Source organism: Pteropus vampyrus, unplaced genomic scaffold (genome assembly GCF_000151845.1).
Source record: "Pteropus vampyrus isolate Shadow unplaced genomic scaffold, Pvam_2.0 Scaffold9, whole genome shotgun sequence".
Classification (NCBI taxonomy): Eukaryota; Metazoa; Chordata; class Mammalia; order Chiroptera; family Pteropodidae; genus Pteropus; species Pteropus vampyrus.
In genome coordinates, this window is record NW_011888790.1 from 12,832,019 (window position 1) to 12,850,476 (window position 18,458).

The 18,458-nt window shown below is 31.7% G+C and overlaps 1 protein-coding gene across 7 annotated transcripts in view; it reads right to left on the bottom strand.

Annotated features, from left to right (window-relative positions):
* Positions 1–18,458, bottom strand: part of PPP1R12A (protein phosphatase 1 regulatory subunit 12A) — a 130,776-nt gene that overhangs the window by 18,917 nt on the left and 93,401 nt on the right. For 2 of the 7 annotated variants that reach the window (XM_011374747.2, XM_023521116.1), the window contains exons 10-19: positions 14,744–14,959; positions 13,444–13,538; positions 12,568–12,672; positions 11,414–11,581; positions 10,840–11,016; positions 6,331–6,421; positions 5,130–5,330; positions 4,715–4,883; positions 2,976–3,097; positions 429–494 (exon numbers count right to left, since the gene is read on the bottom strand). In XM_011374747.2, coding sequence (XP_011373049.1) covers positions 429–494; positions 2,976–3,097; positions 4,715–4,883; positions 5,130–5,330; positions 6,331–6,421; positions 10,840–11,016; positions 11,414–11,581; positions 12,568–12,672; positions 13,444–13,538; positions 14,744–14,959 — 1,410 coding nt within the window. The remainder of the gene's footprint in view (positions 1–428; positions 495–2,975; positions 3,098–4,714; positions 4,884–5,129; positions 5,331–6,330; positions 6,422–10,839; positions 11,017–11,413; positions 11,582–12,567; positions 12,673–13,443; positions 13,539–14,743; positions 14,960–18,458) is intronic. The other 5 variants (XM_023521123.1, XM_011374764.2, XM_023521127.1 and 2 more) reach the window with 3 other exon arrangements.

Below are 18,458 nucleotides of genomic sequence, written 5' to 3' on the forward strand. Positions count from 1 at the left end.
CCTATTGTCTTCTCCAGCACAAAACTCTTTCATTTAACAAAACTAACATCTACTACTTCTGGATATCTTTTAGACAGTTTCTTTGGTAAAGGGTATTACTCTTTTTTCTGTTTTTCAACTTTGAAGATTAATTTACATACAATAAACTACATCCATTTACAGTACAGTTTGATGAGTTTTGACAGTTGTGTATATCTACAAATCTACCACTACAATCAAGATTTGGAACACCTCTACGACCTCTACAATCTTGTTTGTGCCCCTTTCTGATCCCTCCATCTCTGATTCCAGAGAACCACTGTTAAGTCTATCCCCAGCACTCAGGTACAGTGTGTAGTAACTGTCTTGCATGAATAAATATATAATAGGTAAAAAGTAATCCTTAAGAAATATGAATACGTCTAAATACAAAAAATATAGCTTTTTACCTGAGTTTCCTTCTTATTGGATCCCTCTTCTGTATCTGATTGTTGTTCTTGTTCATTTTCATCGCTCTAAAATAGATTGTCAATTTATTTTAGAAAAGTTAAGATAAATGTCAAACAGTTGATATTTTAATATTTTAGGGCTTTTCTAATTTACAATGACCCTTGAGAAAAATTTACACCAAATCAATCAAAAAGAAAAACTGATTTTTAAGTGGAAATTTTCCTACCCTAACTGAAGGAAGCCTATTTTATTTGCATGGTACATTGAACTAGGTTAGCACATATGGTGAAGAAAGACCATCTACCTAACAACTGAACTAGGAAACAGGTTAGGGTAAGGAAGCTGGAGACCTAGCATGAGAAAGAAGACATGCCATTTTATATTGTAATGATATTGCCGGTACTTTATCAATGTAAGTACTATTTACCTGCTCAATTATAATGAGGCAGCAAAAATAGGAAATTCAATATTTTAAGTAAGAAAAGCTAGATTCTATACACTTAGCAAGATTTATGCAATAGCCCTAGTACGTTTAGGTAGTCTGTCCATCTAAAATTTCTTGGGAGTTTACAGCACACCAAATAGAAAACCAAAGTCTCAGCACACTAAAAGCCTAGACTCTAGACTATGGGAATATCCTGTTACAGGGCCTTGAACAATTAAATAAGCCCTAACGGTTTGAAAGGAAAAAAAAGGGAAATCTGTATTCAAATAATAAATATATTAATACCACATCATGAACTGAGTGTACACACTGCAGTTTAATGGGAGAATACAGGAACTGAAGATAAAAAAAAGCAGGAAGCTCAGCGGTCCTGAAAAATAGTAACAGCAAATAAAAGAGAATCTAATAATATAACAGGAAAAAGCTGCCTAATATACATCGCTTTTTCTTTCACAGAGCCCTTGGTTCTTTTGTATTTTGTATGATATAGGTTCAAACATGCAGCTATGAAGGGGAAAGGACATCTGTGCTTTGATGGCTCATTAGAATGCAATTCAATGCAGGCTCAAATTAAAAAGATGAGTTTTGCTAATATGGATTTCAAGAATAATCCTTATAATGCTGGTTAAGTGTACAACTCCAGACAGTAGAGTTTTAAAGGGAGACTTGGTCTGAATAAAACTGGGGAAAAAGAAATACTATACTGTAATAGATACAGCTTTGCCTATGAAACTCCTAATATATGAGTTATTAAGAAGATAATTTTAAATACTGAGTTACTGTGTGAGTACTAAGACTGGTTTTATTTTAGTTATTAAAATGTTACTAGGCAATCAAAAAAATTAACCATACATCATGTACTTCCTGATGGAGAAACAAAAATACCTTGCCAAAAGAATAGTGAACCAGAATCTGATCGATTTTGTATCTGCAACTGTCAAGTGATAGGAAATAGAAAAACTACATGAATGCGTTAAACTATACTTCCGGGATATGAGAACTTATCCAGTTCATTAGAAAATAATTTTAAGAAACAAAAAGTGGAATAGAGGGAGAAACTTACTGATTTTAAAAGAGACTTTAAAGAAATAATTAATCATAATGTATGGTCCTTATTTGGGTCCTAATCAAACCAACAAAGTATAAAACTACAACAACAAATCATTTACAGCATGTACGAATTAAGTGGATAGTAAAACTGACTGAATATTCAATATTAAGAATTTAGTGTTGTTATTTAATAATAAATGTAATCATGATATTCTGACCATTTATTATCTGATAACACATACTATTTTTTTAAATCAAATTTTAATAATTAAAAAATAAGTCCTTATCTCTTAAAAATATATACTGAAAATTTTACAGAAAAAATGATATAAGATTTTCTTCAAAGTAATATGGAAATTGGAGTAGTGGTGGAGATTTAGCTTAAATAATGAATGCCTGAAGTGGGGTCTACTTTTCTGTTACTTTTGTATGGTTGAAGTTTTCTATATTAAAGATTAAAAGAAAAAAATGGAAAAAAATCAAGAGATTAAATGAAACAAATTATGTTTGTCCTTCTGTAGTTATATGCTGTATTGAAACAGTATAAATTTCACATTAACAATGTTCTCCTGTGTATGAATAGCAATGCCAGGCACACGATCAGGGATCAGGTAAAAAATTAAATTCTATAGGAGTAATTGTTATAATTTTGTAAGTAAAGCACTGCTTCTAACCAGTATCACTTGAGATGGAAATAATTATTATGTATATTTTAAAATAATATTCATGAAAATGGGATTAAGTATCCTTTCAAGAATTTCTAAGGTAAGGGAGTTTAGTTATTATACAATAATCAATATATGTATACTGAGCTGCAGCCATTATTTTTATTCCAAAATTAGGACAAAGCTCCTGCTTTTAATACCAAAAATTGAAGTAGTTAGTTGTTAACTATCCTTTATAAAGAACTCTTTTTAATTAATAATTTGACTCAAAACACATAGTGATGATCTAAAAAATATATAACCTGAGGCGTATAAGAAATTATTAGTATGTACTTTTGAAAACATTAAGCATACTATCAAGGAGTTATATTTTAATAGGTTCTCACATCTTGTGTCCAGAATGAAACTCCTGTAGATCTTCTTTTCTCTCTTGGTCGCCGTCGTTCTCTGATTGATTTAGGTTGTGATTTATCTTCTCCTTCTTTTTCCTCTTCTCTCTTTTCTCCTTCTGTTAAGGATTCAAATGCACCACATAGTAGCAATATATCTTGACGGTATTTTGCAAGGCAATGTAAAAACAATTCTAAGTTAACCTTCTTTTGAAACCCTCTAAAATTCTCTAATCATTATTAAGTTTTGCCCCTCTTAGTGCCCCTAATAACACTTGGTTTAAACACGTATCTGTAGCTCTCATCGGGTATGTTCTTGAGGATCAAGACTAGAACTAATTTTAATTACTTCATTTTCCTAGTGTCTAAAACAAAAGTTTTGCTCAAAAGACACACTTAATAATATTTACTGAATAGAAAATAATTGAATCCTAAGAAGAGAATAGGTTCCACTTATTACCATCTGATAGAGAAACAGTTACTATACTCAAAATTATCACTTCAAGAAAACAAATGGTTCTTAATTATGGAACAGCTAGTAGGTATCATATAAATTTATCAGTTTCTGCTTCTACTATTATTCCCAGTCCTCATTCTGCAGAATAAATACAGCATTCATTTCATTTCCATTAGCTAGGATCTAAGAGCAAATCCATTTTTTTCTAGAAAAAAAATATTTATCTTTAAATATTTAAATTTAAAATTTAAATCATTTCTTCAAGTAAAAAAATTGGATGTTATAAAAATATTAGTCATAAAATTTGTTTTCTTCCTGAGACAGTTAAAATGACTTCAGACTTATATACTAGAAGAATATTAAGGCCTTTGACTATGGTTTAAAGAGTAACATATATAAAACAAAGTAATGTTAAAATAATTTTTAAAAGGCTCCCTGTGACATCAGCAAAGAAGCACTGCAAAAGATAGCTCCAAATTATAGTATTAAGAGGGGTTTTTTTAAGTTATTTTTGGAATTAGAGCAAAAATCTCAAACTGTAATGCCTATAGTGGCAAGCCAGGTAATATAAATGTATAAAATGGGCCAGAAGGGCTCTACTCCAAGGGGGTGGTGAGCTCTTACTACTTGGCTCCAGCCAACTGATGACATGTGAGAATTCAGATCCAGTGATGCCGAATCTTCCATCTATTCAACAGAAGATGGAAATCTGAACTTTTATGCAAATATCTCTAATTTTAAATGTTGGCTCAAAATTTTTATAAACATTATGTGGGCCTTTCTCAGTGGATTAAAGAACTGAAATATCTCAATGAGCAACAAAAGAAAAGTCAGGTGGAAATTGGGAAAAATTTAATTTTCTGAAGTTTATCCTACATGATTAGTGCTATCATCATGACTAATACTATGAGATTTTGATTTTAAAACATAAAATGCCTATAATTAGGAATAATTTTCTTGTATAGTTAACTTTTCTAATATTGGTAGACATAAAGATTTTTGTGATGCCTTAGGTTATTAAGCTAATATTAAGCGTATCATCAAAGACAAATATTTTTGTGACACCTTAGGTTATACAGATATATATGCACATCAATACCAGATCATACAATTTTCTATTTTTATTTTCTACTTTTCTCATTCTTAATGATCATGTCATTTAGGTAGAATGACTCCCAGTTTAGAATGTTGTTTCTTTTCTGTTGAAATATATTAGGAAAAACCAATTTAAAGGATTATTTGAAGGAAACAATGTGTTTTTGAAATTTGATTTTCTTACCTCTTTCATTTTCTTTTGTTAATCCTCTTGAGTAAGCAGAAGTTATACCTACAAGACTATTTGGCCTGTTTATTTGACTTGAAGCATAGAGTGAACTGCTCATGGTAGAAAGTGAAGAGGATGGAGTGGTTGAACTTGAAGTTGATACTGATCTGTAACGCTGATAAGTCTGTAAAATGTTAGAATTAAAACCCGCCTGAAATATTAACCACAATTTAAAAAAACACAGAGAACACTTAAATTCATTTCAATTGAAAAGTACTGTTCTAATCATGTCAAAATAATTGAGATTTCTAGTTAAAGTTCTTTTGGGTATTTTGTATATGGTTTGCTATTATACAAATCTCTCTTGTATTTTGAAAATTACAAGAACTATTCCTACCATTTGACCTAACCGTCATTGGTATACTATTACCTCATCATATGTTCTGGAGTATTTCTGTTTATATTCATCTTCTCTAGATGTTTCTGACTCTTTCTTTTCTTCTTGCTTCTCTTTATCTTGCTTTTCTTTTTCCTCTTTTTCTTTTTCTTCATTTTCTTGTTCTCTGGTTCGGGTAGAACGACTTCTTCCTATTGTTTTCTCAGCTTCCTGGAGATCAGTCAATGTTACCCCCTGCACACAAAAAAAGATAAATGTAATTACGAGAGGCATTAAAGCTCATTTCAAAAGGATATTTTATAAGTAGATAAGTATGAATGTATTAAAAGTCAAATATGCATGTTTGGAATTGGTTTGCAAATTGAAACAATTTCTACTTAGTCACATTCTATGAAGAAGCAAACAATAATAGGTAGTGGGAAAGATAAAAAATATGTGTAAGAAATTATCTCTATATTCGAGTAATTAACAAAACAGCATACAAAATGACAGAAGTACCATATGAATATAGATATTTCCAAAAAGTTCAGCAAAAGAGCCAAAATTACATTGTTTATATATTAAATTTATATGTATTTATGTTTTTATGTATGTATATGCACAGAGAGATTTCAGTAAAGAAATAACTTTGCAGGTTAAGCCTTGAAGAACAGGTTGAATTTCAGGAAGTAAAGGTACAAAGACAGAAAAAATAGATTAAGACCCTAACAAATGGTTCAGCTTGATTTATGAGTAATGGTAAGGATCAAACAGGTGAATCTGGACTTTGGTAGTCCTCAACTGGAAGAAAGGAAAGGCACAAAAGGATACATAGGATATAATTAGAATGGCAAGGAACAGGTAAGGAGACAACTAGTCTGAGTGACATTTTTCTCATACTTGCATAGTAGCTGTTTGATACACCTAATAGAACTATTCTACCCAACTCTAAAAAGGCATAGAATTCTTTAATAATTATTAGATATCATATATGACTAATTTGTTTTAATACTTATCAAATACAGTGCCAGACACATTAGGAATAAAAAATTAATACTCAAAGAAGTACAAGGCATATGAGGTGAAATGTTAACAGTGTACCATATAAAAAAGGCTGTGGGAGGAGTACTAAAAGCAACCTTTTTTCTTTAAAGATTTACTCGCATTATGTACTAACAACAATATTTTCACTGAAAAGTGAACAGGGAAAGGTAATTTATTTTGAAGTTTCATATATTATACACATTAAATATACCTGTGTTGATCTTCTAGACTGTCTTGCTTGTCTAGATCTTGCTTTTCTTTGGGATTCAGACTCTTCGTCTCTAACAGGAGTGAGGTATGATCTACAGTAATAAATAAAACGTTAGCCGGAGATACAATATTTGTGAATGTAATTACATATGAATGTGTGTGAGTAAAATAGACATTTAGCATTTTAATAGGTTTTGAGAAAGTTTTCAGAAAATGGGTACACTCACTCTGAAATTCAGGAATGAACCCTGATAATTTGTTAGATTAAATAGAACTAATCATACTAACATATCACAGTTTTCAAGTTCTTCCTTAATTTTTTTTTTTTTTTTTTAATAGCAGAAAAGAAACACTTTATTAAAAGGGAAAGTACACTTCCAGTCGTGGAAACAGGCCTGAGCAAGAGAAGCGTGGCTCAAAAGGCCCTAACTACTTTTTTCTTTTTAAAATCATGTAATGCCGTTCCTCTTAGCTCCATTTTTGATTCCCTGAAACACCATCCTAGATCATATACAAAGTTATTTGGCTAAACTCTAGACTCTCTATGTCTTTTTATGGTACAATGGTAAGGATGACCAGTTAAGCAGGATTTCCTGTATTCTTGTCATTGTGCATTTACTGATGTTTTTGGCAGATATTATACTCTTGTTCACACTTTGAGTTCTCTGAAAATTCAAGTGGTTTTATACATGAACTGCTTTAAAATCAGCATTACTCTTGGGCAATTCATTTCCTGATATGAAGAAGGGACTTGGCATTTATCTTCACTAAATTTCATCTTATAAATCTAAGCCTATTTTCCATCCTGTCTTAGGACATGCATAATTTCAAAAGTATGCAATCTATGTTAAGAGTTAAATAATTAATTAAAGGGTTGAACAGGCAAAGATAAGACTTAGCCCTACAATGCAAGAAGAAAACTTCCCTCCTACGATCACTATTACTTGGAAAGTTTTTTTTTTTTATATTGCAGGGCTCTGTTTTATAATTTTCATTCCATATATCAACTCTCTAGAGCTTTAAGTTTTTATTTAGATATAACAGATTCTTTCTATTTTTATAACAATGCGAATGATTTTTCTGCAGCGAGTAATATAAAAGGAGAAGAAGAACCAATAAATTTGTTATTAGTTTAAGAAACATTAGCTCTGGAATATGAAGAGCTTGTTATCGAAGGTGGTTTTTTAATTTGGAAAATGCTATACATTCTTACCGTCTCCATGAAAATAAACATATTAAAGGGTCTGAGAAGTACTGAGGGAAGAAACTGGTTTAACTGTGTTAAATCCAGCATTTTCCAAAATCAATTAAGTATTAATTCTTTCCTTTGGTGATAAACCTACTAAATGTGGAAAAATGCTCCATCAGGCATCAGCTGGGAAAATATGAGACCATGGCTAGTTTTTTTTATCCATTCATTTAACACTTATTTATGCATCTACTGACCCTATACAATTTATGTTTTTTGGACTTCTATCAGATGAGAAGAAAATAATAAAAGAGGATAAAACCTAAATGTGAGAGCAAATCTGGTTAAACAAAAAGTTTGTAAGAGCCCATACAGCTCCACATCACTTCAGCATTTCATGAGCTGCTCTAAAAGTAAGCATGACAACGGACTATTGAAATCTAACTTCTACTATGTATTTAATTAAAAATTTCATATTTAATTTAGAACAGGGAAACCTGCATTGCTATTCTTCCCTTTTACCTCTATGGCAGATAGCACTAATTGACCATCACATTCTCTTCCAAGGAGCTTAGATTCTTTTTCAATACAACTTCAAGCTGCCATGAAAGTTAATAAATCTATTTATCATATCTGCTTTAATATATGCAGGTTAGGGGGATAAAAATTAATAGTTAAAAGTTATAAAATCTGTTCATTAAAAGTTTCCTTAAAACATTTGTCCCACACTAGCATACAAACCTAGCCTATCAATTTCTAACACATTTATTTCCTATATTTGATAGTCCCTATCTGATATTCAGTTCCTCTCTCCATCCTTGGAGTACCTATAGAGAGCAGACCTCGAAGAATAGGATGTAAAGAAGAAAATTAATTTATATATTTTATGTATTTTTAATTCCAAAGAGCTGATCATGAAAAAGACACTAGAATATACCAAATTCCATTGCTGCCTTAATCATTATTATATCATATTGTCATATTAGATCTCTTATAACTACATAGAATATATAAGTTTACTCTCTACTAGTCTTTTAGTAGTTTTAGATTGCTTGCTATTTTCTGAGCAACCCAAAGGATATTCTTAAATTAAGGTTTTTTTTCTCCCAATAAATGCAATTATTCCATATATATATTTATTCTACTGACATTTATTGGTTGAAATATTCAAATAAACTTATAATGTTTATATGTGGCTAGTCAATCATATTACATCTTTAAAAACCTGAATACCAATCCTTGTTTCTCATTCAGCTTTTTTCCTTTCAGAAGGAAGATAAATGGGAGCTAGCTGAGCCAAGAGAGAATGGTGGAAGAGGGTAGTTAGTTATTGGTAAAGTATTGCCTTGCAGTTTAAAGACTGTGGAGAATTAGAAATACTTTGTTTTAATTTTTTCATTAAAACAATGAAAAAATTTGTTATCATGCTCCATCTATTTAAAGCTAGCTTCTCCTTCCTTTTCCCTAACCCTCAATTAATCCACTGGAAATCTTAACAAAAACAGGATTCCTCATCCAATACTGATCAACAAAAACAGGAAAATTCTAAAATATGGTGGAATTTAATAGCGTGCATGGCAACTTTACATAATATCCAAAAGTACACATATGTAAGGGTACCTAAAATGTCATAAATGTATTGACTTTTGTCAGCCACAGTATATTCTTAAAACATTTTGGCGGCAAATTTTCAACCACACACATTTCAAAAAATTAATGAAATTTAATTAAAAGACAAACAAAAGAGGCCAACAATGTAGTCAAAATTGCAAACAAATATTTGACATAGAACAAAGCACAAACATTAATATTACTGCAAACATCAATGAACAAAGTAAGACAAACAAAATTTCTCTAATAGAGACCAGGAACAATCTCAATAAATATATTTTGTTTCTTATGTTACTAGAATCTGCAGTCCTTATATCTCCAAAAATTAATTTTCCATCTTTAATGTCTTTTAAGATTAATTCTAAAAAGTTGAAATTCAACTCTCTCCAATAACATAAAAAATTTTTTTAAAAAGCTAAGATTAAGAATCATAATTTGTTCCGAAACAACACATGATTCTGGGGTGACCTTCATTAGACTGTCACTGGAAAATTTTAAAAAGTGTGGAATCCTAGAGATAAACAGGATTCTGAAAGTTAGAAATTATATAAATCAAAAACTTCATTTTACAGAAGAAATTCTGATCCAGAGAGAACTCTAAATTTAGGATTAACGCAGAACAAGGAGGGAAAAAACAAGGACTGCTGACTCTTTCTCCCCTTCAACCCAAACCTCCTCTGCTCCATAAAAGCAAAACCCTCAAATTTGTTTTCACACATTTGAGAATGATGGATGCCTATACTCTTCTAATTTCCTTTGGCTGTATGGTCTTATTGAGACACTTCAAAAACCTGACTTAAATTCAAATATGATACAACCTACACTGGTATTCAAATTAAAAAATTCGAACTGCTTGTAGTTGTGTTATCACTATATTTCACTATAATGAGATAAAATGTAAATATGTTGGCAGAAACTAGAGATGTAATGACAGGAAAGGAAATATTTAAGTTTGTTACTTTTCATATATTTACCACAAATATTACTCTAAAGATACTACCGTAAGGATGCACTGTGCGAAGCACCAGAGACAAAGGATGTAAGATTATCTGTTTATGAAAACTAAGTGCCAGAAGTAAAACCAAGTTAATCTGGTATTTTAGTGAGGAAAATATCAGTTATGTAGCTAATTTAATGTTGCAAGAATAAAATATTTTAAAAGGTTCCATTTAGCTTTCTAAGGTTTTCATCTTTCTCAAGAGGAAAAACAAAATTCAAAGATAGGGAGTATAGATGATATAATATTGGGCCCTGCCTTAGTTCTCATACTAATTATATAAATGTTGAAAAGTCATTTAATATCTCTGGATCTCAGTTTCTTTCTGTAAATCAAGGACATCACAAAAGATAATAGGTAAGTTCCTTTCCACATCTATGATTCCATATAACTGAGAAAAACAAAAAGAAGTAAGTGATGCTCATAAATATATTAAAGCACACAAAATAAATTCGTAGATCCTTAAAAAAATTTAATAAGTGCCTTCTATGTACCAGAATTAAAACTAAGTGTATCAACATAGTTAGAATTATTTGGCTTACAAATATGCACCAGAAGCCTTTCTTCACCAAGAGAATCTTTACAGATAATTTCTTTCATTAACCTATTGGAGAGATGGTCACCAACTTCACAAGATTAAAAAACAAAACAAAACAAACAACTTTTATCACTGGGCAAGATATATTGGGAGTCCTATTAGGACCTTTACACACCTGCGTCTCTCCCTGACCTCTGATGTGGAGGAGACAGTGCCAGCAGTAGTTGTAGTCAGGGTTGTGGTAGAGGCTGCAGCATTTACAACAGTTGGAGCAACAGGAATGGTCACTGCCGTAGGAACACTGTCCTTTTCTTTCTCAGTACTATCCTCAGCCCACAAACGATTTGAGGTACTATAGCATCATAAGCAGCAACACAAAAAGAGAAAAGGAAAACAGCTAAACAATGAAAGCACTTTCTAGCAGCTGAAAACGTGTGACTACAGGGATGGATTTTTTTAAAACACAAGGCAAGGCATATTTCAACTATGCACCAAGAAGCTCACCCAGAGCTGTCAAAGTGAGAAATTTATATTTTAAGCAGTCTAATTCAAGTAAAGTTTATAATTTAGGAACTTAATTTTTTTCCCCAGACATGCATAACTGCCTCTTTTTGGAACCAATTTTTGCTTGTAAATAATTTTAACAAGGTAAATGAAAAAATCCAGAGCCCCACAATCTTCTAAACAAAAACGCATGCACATACATAAGCGCACAGTAGGCCTGAACACAAAATGTATCTGTGACTCACCTGCTTTGTGTGCCTGCTGAGGAAGAACCCGTTGTAATCTTTGTAGTAGTGCTTGTGCTGGAAAGCAGGCTTTTCTGAAGCCCAGCTGCAGAGGTAACTGTTGGTGTTGATGTGGTGCTTGGAACACTAGAACTAATCAAATCATCTTGTCTTCTACCAAAGGAGTAACTAAAGAAAAGAGTCATATCTATATAGGATGTGTTTGTATGTGTATTTTATAGTTAATGTCTATACATTATACAGATTCACAAGGCTAGGAAAAATCTAAAAAACTGTGTTCCTAAATACACCACCAGCTCCAGCACCAAGAGTTGCACCTACAACTTGCTAGAGTTTAGATAATTTCACTAATTTGGTAGTGTATCATTTTACTGCCTCCCCCCTCTACCTCAACAAGACTCAAAGATGATCTGATCTGACATTTTACACTTCTAGAACTGTTCCAGATCATATGGTTATGACAGGCTGGGTCTGAGAAAAACACTTCGGTTTGGTTTTACTTGGGGAAAGCTAAGACTTTGAAATTTTGGAAGAAAATTGTTTCAGCAATGGGTCACATCCCTAGGAATGACCCATGCTTATATTATATTTGTTCATCTTTTACTCTTTTTTGGTTGTTTTTAGCAGATAAATAATTTACAGCCTCCCCTCCCCTCCATATGATATCACCAACATTCTAATTCAAGGCATTTACTTAGCTCTAAGACAAGTGAAAATTTTCCAGGTCACCAGTGATGACCAGATCAATTAAGACACTAATCTATTTCAAATGCTCTAGTCAACTATATAAGGATTTCCTTTTTAATATGCCACAATATAAAAGATATTTCATTATATCTCAAAAAATTAATTAAATATATATACAGCAGTTCCTCAAATAACGTTTTGCTCAACACAGTTTCATTATCACATTGATGAGATGCTGTAGGCACTTAATTCTAGTTTATACCAATCAGCCTACATTAAAATTAGTTTTGTTATACATCATTTCGTTTAACGTCATGCAACCTAATGAAGACGTTATGTGGGGACTGACTGTAATATATTAGGAAGGCATTAGTCGGAGCAAATTTTCATCCATCTTTAAATATATATTTTAGAAAAGCCTCATTTTTATAAAATACATAAAAGTTACTTAAGAATTATATTATTACCTTTTATGATAAGTTGATCCTTCATTAATTGAGCTATTCCTTTTGAAATCATCTTCCCATTTTCTTCTTGTATAAGAACTACTTGTTCGCAAACTTGAAGAATCTCTGTAAAAAAAATATCCTTCAGATTCTGGTAGATAATTTGTAAGAAAACTGTATATTAATAAACATTAGTAGGTGTAGAAACTAGAAAAGTCCCTTTGAGATACTTAGTAAGAAGTAATTCCATTTCTAGGATTCTGTCCCTAAGGTATAAACCTAATTAAAGGGACAAAATTAAGATGTTTACAGAAGTTTTGTTCATGATTGCGAACTGTTAGACAATTTAAATTTCCATAGTTTGAGGAGGGGAAATGGTTACTTTAACCTCAGCAAACCTACTCTATGGACACTATGTACTGATGAAAAACAATGTTTACTGAAAATATATATTATCAGCATATAAACTACGTATGAGATGTCAGATAAAAAAGTCGAGATACAAAACTGGATGTTATAACACAATGATAACTGCATTAAAAAGCTCTCACACTCTATGTGCCGAAAAACAGGAAGAAACTAAATTAACACCCTTCTCCCCCTTCTTCTTTTTCCTTATCTATATGTTCCAAATATTTAGAGAACATGTACTAGTTTGCGACCTCATTTTCCACCACTGTCCCCTCACTCTGTTCTAATCACTATGCCTCTTTTTGCTATTTCACGAACATACCAAGCCAGAACCTCCTCAGGAGTACTTGGTGTTCTATCAGTAATACCCTCCATCTCTTTCTGCAATCCATATCTCACATAATTCCAACAATGCTCATGCTTTAACTCTCATGCTAGATAATAAAGATTTCGTAGTAAAAACAAAGCAAATCATAATGAATCCACCTGTTTTCTTTCTCTTCAATGTCAGATGTACTGGCTAGTCGTCTTGGTATTGTAGGTGTAACATATGCAAGCCTAGTTCCTTTACTATCTTTCTCCTACACAACAGAAAAAAAAATGAGTGAAAATAAATCTGTGATACTTACAGGTGCTGCTAAGAATATTTAAGAGTATCCAACAAATAATAATGACATAGCCATCACAGTTTACTTTATAGAATTTCCACAGTTTCTAGCCAAACTCTAAAAAATTAATGTCTATCAACAGTCAAGTACTATAACCACTAAAGGACAGTTTGTATGAATTACTTTTATTTCTCCTTTTATCTAGAATTAGATATTTTAACATAGGGAAGAAAAATTCCTCTACAGTTTAATGACTTTTTCTATAACTTCTGTAACAGATTATTCATAGTATTAGTATCATAAGGTAAAATATCCTTATTTATTTCAGAGAAATAAGGTCTCAAATATAGTTCAATAAAAAGTCATAATCGCTTATGTTATATAAGGTATTTACTGCCTTAATATTCTACTCTTTAATATATATATCATTAAAACATTCAAAACAAAAGTTATTTAAATTATATTTATCTAAATCTGGTTGAGAATGTAGTGACAATGGCATCTGATCTGTTCCTACTATACTGGCATCAAGTAGTTAGAAACAACTGGGCAATAAACTGATACAAAATAAAAAATATTAAACTTACTTGATGAGAAATTCTATTTCTGAATTTCTGATAAAAGAAATACTCCTAAATAGAGGAAAAAACTATATGGAAAAAAATGTCCAAGCATCGATAAATGCAGTAGAAAATTAACAATCAGCTATATAAAATAACACTGAATGAACTGTGGTATATTCTATTTGACAAAACTTAATATTGCCTTTCAAAATATAATAGTTATTTACTCATTAAGACAAAGTTGCTTTTGATATAAGAGATGAAATATCGGGTAAAGAAATGAGAAGATACTGGATAAGTGTAACCAATGAGTATAATCATATTCTAGAAGAAATGTACTTCTAAACTTTGGAAAACTTTCCTAATAAACAAATAAGCTTGCTCTTTGATAAATTTTATTGTAAATTTCAAAGTAAGATAAACTGTTTCTTTAATTGAGTATAGTCAGATCCTTCCAATTCCACATAGATATTTGTTTAAGGCAGGTACACTTGTATTGTCATGTAGTTCAAGTTGAAACATAGATCTAATGACAAATAGAAAAGCCACCAGATTTGACATTCCTGGAAAACAAATCATTAGTTTTTATAGAACCCAGACTGTGAAATAGATTACCTTTTCTTTATTATCCAAAGAGGAGGAAAGTCTAGGACTTGAAGCTGAACGCATAACACCTGCAGTGTCTTTTTCTTTCTGAGCCTCTTTAGATGCTGTGATTTCTGCAAGTGCACCATAACTGCCAGTCTTTCTAAGTCCTAACCTCCAAGATGCAGGAGACTCATCTTTTCTCTCTTCTTCTTTGGAAGAAATTTTTGTAGCTGAGGTTGGAAACTTTATATTTTATTTTTAAGAAAAAGAAAAAAGAATTATCAACACTGATCGATCAGTCCTTAAACTGGGAATAATAAGTTCACAGATAAAACATCTAAAATTATAGTTAATAATTTCAGAAGAAACACTTTTACTAAGTAGGTTAATGTCTTAGTCAAAGTGTAAAGGTATAAAACTGAAAAAGGCATGAACTACCTTTCCAGAAGTTAGATTTAACAAAGCACACTCCACACTTTATATCACACAGAAAAATTACGATGCAGATAGAGAACAGAAATGAGCACACCATAAGGACTTAAAACCATGCATCTTTGGAACCAATATTCATATTAAACTTGTTATATTGTAACCTAATATAAATCCTTGCACATAGAAATGCCTCACCATGGATTTTTCACCCTTATTGGGCACAAGAACAATGCCAGTTTTGCGCAAGCCCTGCCTCCATGATGCAGGATCTACAGATTCCACCACAGGCATGGTAGGAGCAATGAAATCATACTAAAGCCAATTAAAATGAGACAGGTAAAGAGATAAAGATTGAAAGTATGAAAACAGAAAAGGAAGTTTCATGAGCAAAACACATTTTTTCCTTTTTTAAAAGAATTTTATAATAAATTAAATAGAAATGATTGGGTAATAATCCAATCTTTAAAAGTCACTGGGAGCAAGTTCCATTTTCAGCATGAGAGAATCTGAAAGACTCTAATAGAGAAACTTTTATCTAAAGCAGTTAAAAGGTCTGTAGAGCAGATAATATAGCATGTGAATGAACAAAGCACGTGAATTTTGCTTTTATTCCTTTATATAATTGGTGAAACATTTTTAAATCCAGCATAACCAACAAAAATGAAAACAGATATATTTTCTAATTATAACATTTATTTCAATAATATTTTTAATATCATAATCATATTTACTCTTTGATTTTTCCACCAAACATTAAGCATTTCAACTAAAAACTATTTTTTTATACAAATATTTATTTCATTTCCAGGACTTTCCTTCAAACAGCCCTAAAAGTGAAACATTTGTTATCTGTAACTAGTTCACTTCATCGACTTAACTTATAGCATTTAAATATTCAACCACAGTTAAATATAAGTGGGTGACTATAGTTACTGACTAGCTGCTACAAGCCTGGGATATGAATACTTAAAAAAAAAAAACTTTCTTTCATATTTAATGCCAAAGTTTGCTATTATTAGCAGCTTAGTAGAGCTTGTTAAAGCAACCATATATCGGAGGGCTACTTTATAGACAAAACTGTTATTAACATACCTCTGGTAACTTCCAGTAATTAATTCCTATCAATAGGATTGAAAATAGACACATGATGTACAGCATTTCTCAGTTTCCAAAATGTGCACTGAGGCATTCCAAGGCGCCAGAACAGAACCACAGGGGCGCTATGAGGGATATCTCATTTAAAGTTCTGAGAGCACAGTGACATCTGTTGGACACTGTACAAACTGCTATTAACTTATTTGCACTTACCTACTTCAGAAATGAAACAAATAGGTATTTCTTTTGGGCAAGTGGCACTGTGAAAAAGATTAGTAAAACACTAGGCGCTCTGTTGACTGAGAAAAGCTCAGGAACTTCTGTAGACACTGAAGTGACTAGTTATCAATTTCTGAGTTTAAAATCATAGTATTCTAGAACGGGGACTGGCAAACATTTCCGTAAAGTGCCAGACTGTAAATTTTAGGCTTTGAGACCACAGGGTCTCTGTTGTAACTCATCTATGCTGCTGCAGCACAAATGCAACCATAGGTAATACGTAAGTGAATAAATGTGGCTGTGTTCCAATAAAAATTTATTTAGGAATACTGGAATTTGAATTTGTGTCACAAAATTGTCTTCTTTTGATTCCCTCCCCACCACCACTAAAAATTTAAAAAGTATTCTCTCTTGTGCGCTGTACAAAAACAGGTATGTGGGTCAGCTCTGACCCACAGGCCATGGTTGCCAATTCCAGCCCTGAAATCTCCCCAAACTGGAAACAAATGTTATTCCTCTATGATAAAATAGTCATATAGCAGTAACATTTACTGAATGTTGTAAGAAAAGGTAATATTTAATTAGTAACAAATGTTTATTGGTTCCAGGTCCTAAGTAAAGTGCTTCACATGGGTTATCTTGTTTAATCCATACAACAACCCAATGAAATACTATTACTGTTAGAGCTGAGAAAAATAGGGCAGTGTTATCAATTTTGAAATGAACATTTGTTGCACTATACAATATAATGGATATACTTCCACTTTATCTAACATGAATTTGCATTTAAGTTCCGGTTTATTTGTTTAAAAGCATCTTCAGTTTTATTTGGCGTATAAATGAACCTCTCTGAAATACTCAACTATACTTTCTCCTTGAAACACTTCTTTTGGCTTTTATAACAGAAAACTATTTTGACTTTCTTACTCTTCTGATCAACCCCCTTCTTGGTCTTTTTGTTGTTTCTGTCATAGTCCTGCAACATGAGCACTCCGAGAATATTCTCAGATCTCCCATTTTCTCTTTCCACTTCCTTTTCCCAAGAGTTTGGAGTAGGGTCTTCTCTACTTCCTCAGGCCAAATGTTAACTGTATTCAGCTTATTCTCAAATTTGTTACTCTCTAACTCACTCTAAGTCCTAAATTCCAAGTCCTGAATTTCTATTTATCCTTAGAATGGACTACTAGAACAATAATTGGAACCTGGAACTCAACATGACTAAAATCAAAAACACCTTTATTTCCAAATCAACTTTTAGTTCCCCATTTCTATTAATGGCATCAATAATCTCTTCAGTCTCCTATTTCTGAAACTTCTAAGTCATGTTAGACTTCTCTATAAAGCATAATAATAATTTAATAAAAGACTACTCTATGTTGTCACCTTCACCATCTACCTATAAAGTCTCTAAATCTCCTCCTTTCGTTTATAAGATGACTGCCACTTCTCTAGTTTATACTCTTATCATCCTGGGCAACTTCAATGATTTTCTAATAAACCTCTCGGTCAGTCTCTCGCCTTCAAATACACCTGTGCTTGCTGTCAGATATTTTATAAAGAATAATTCTCTCATGGCCTTGTTCAACCATCCTGTATAATTCTCTACTATATGTCAAATTATAAAAATGTTATCTTAGAAATGAAGACATTCTTCAATTTGGCTCTACTTTTCTTGCTTTGTTTTGTATATGTACCTTATACATTGATCAAACTAAACAACTCATTTTTCACGCAAAATACTCTATATTATTTCTACCTGGCTCACAGTGTTTTCTTCTCTCCCTTTCAACAAACTGTACAAAACCTTCCTTCCCTCTGTTTAGTTGAAATACTACCTCAAGATCTATCATTCTTCAAGATCTATCTCAAATGTTCTAATTCCATTATATCAAATTAAATACGATTTCTTTCATTTTTAAACAATCATTCTACATTTGTACATTTTATCAGCATATTTCATATACCAACAACATAGAGTAGTCTTTTATTAAATTAT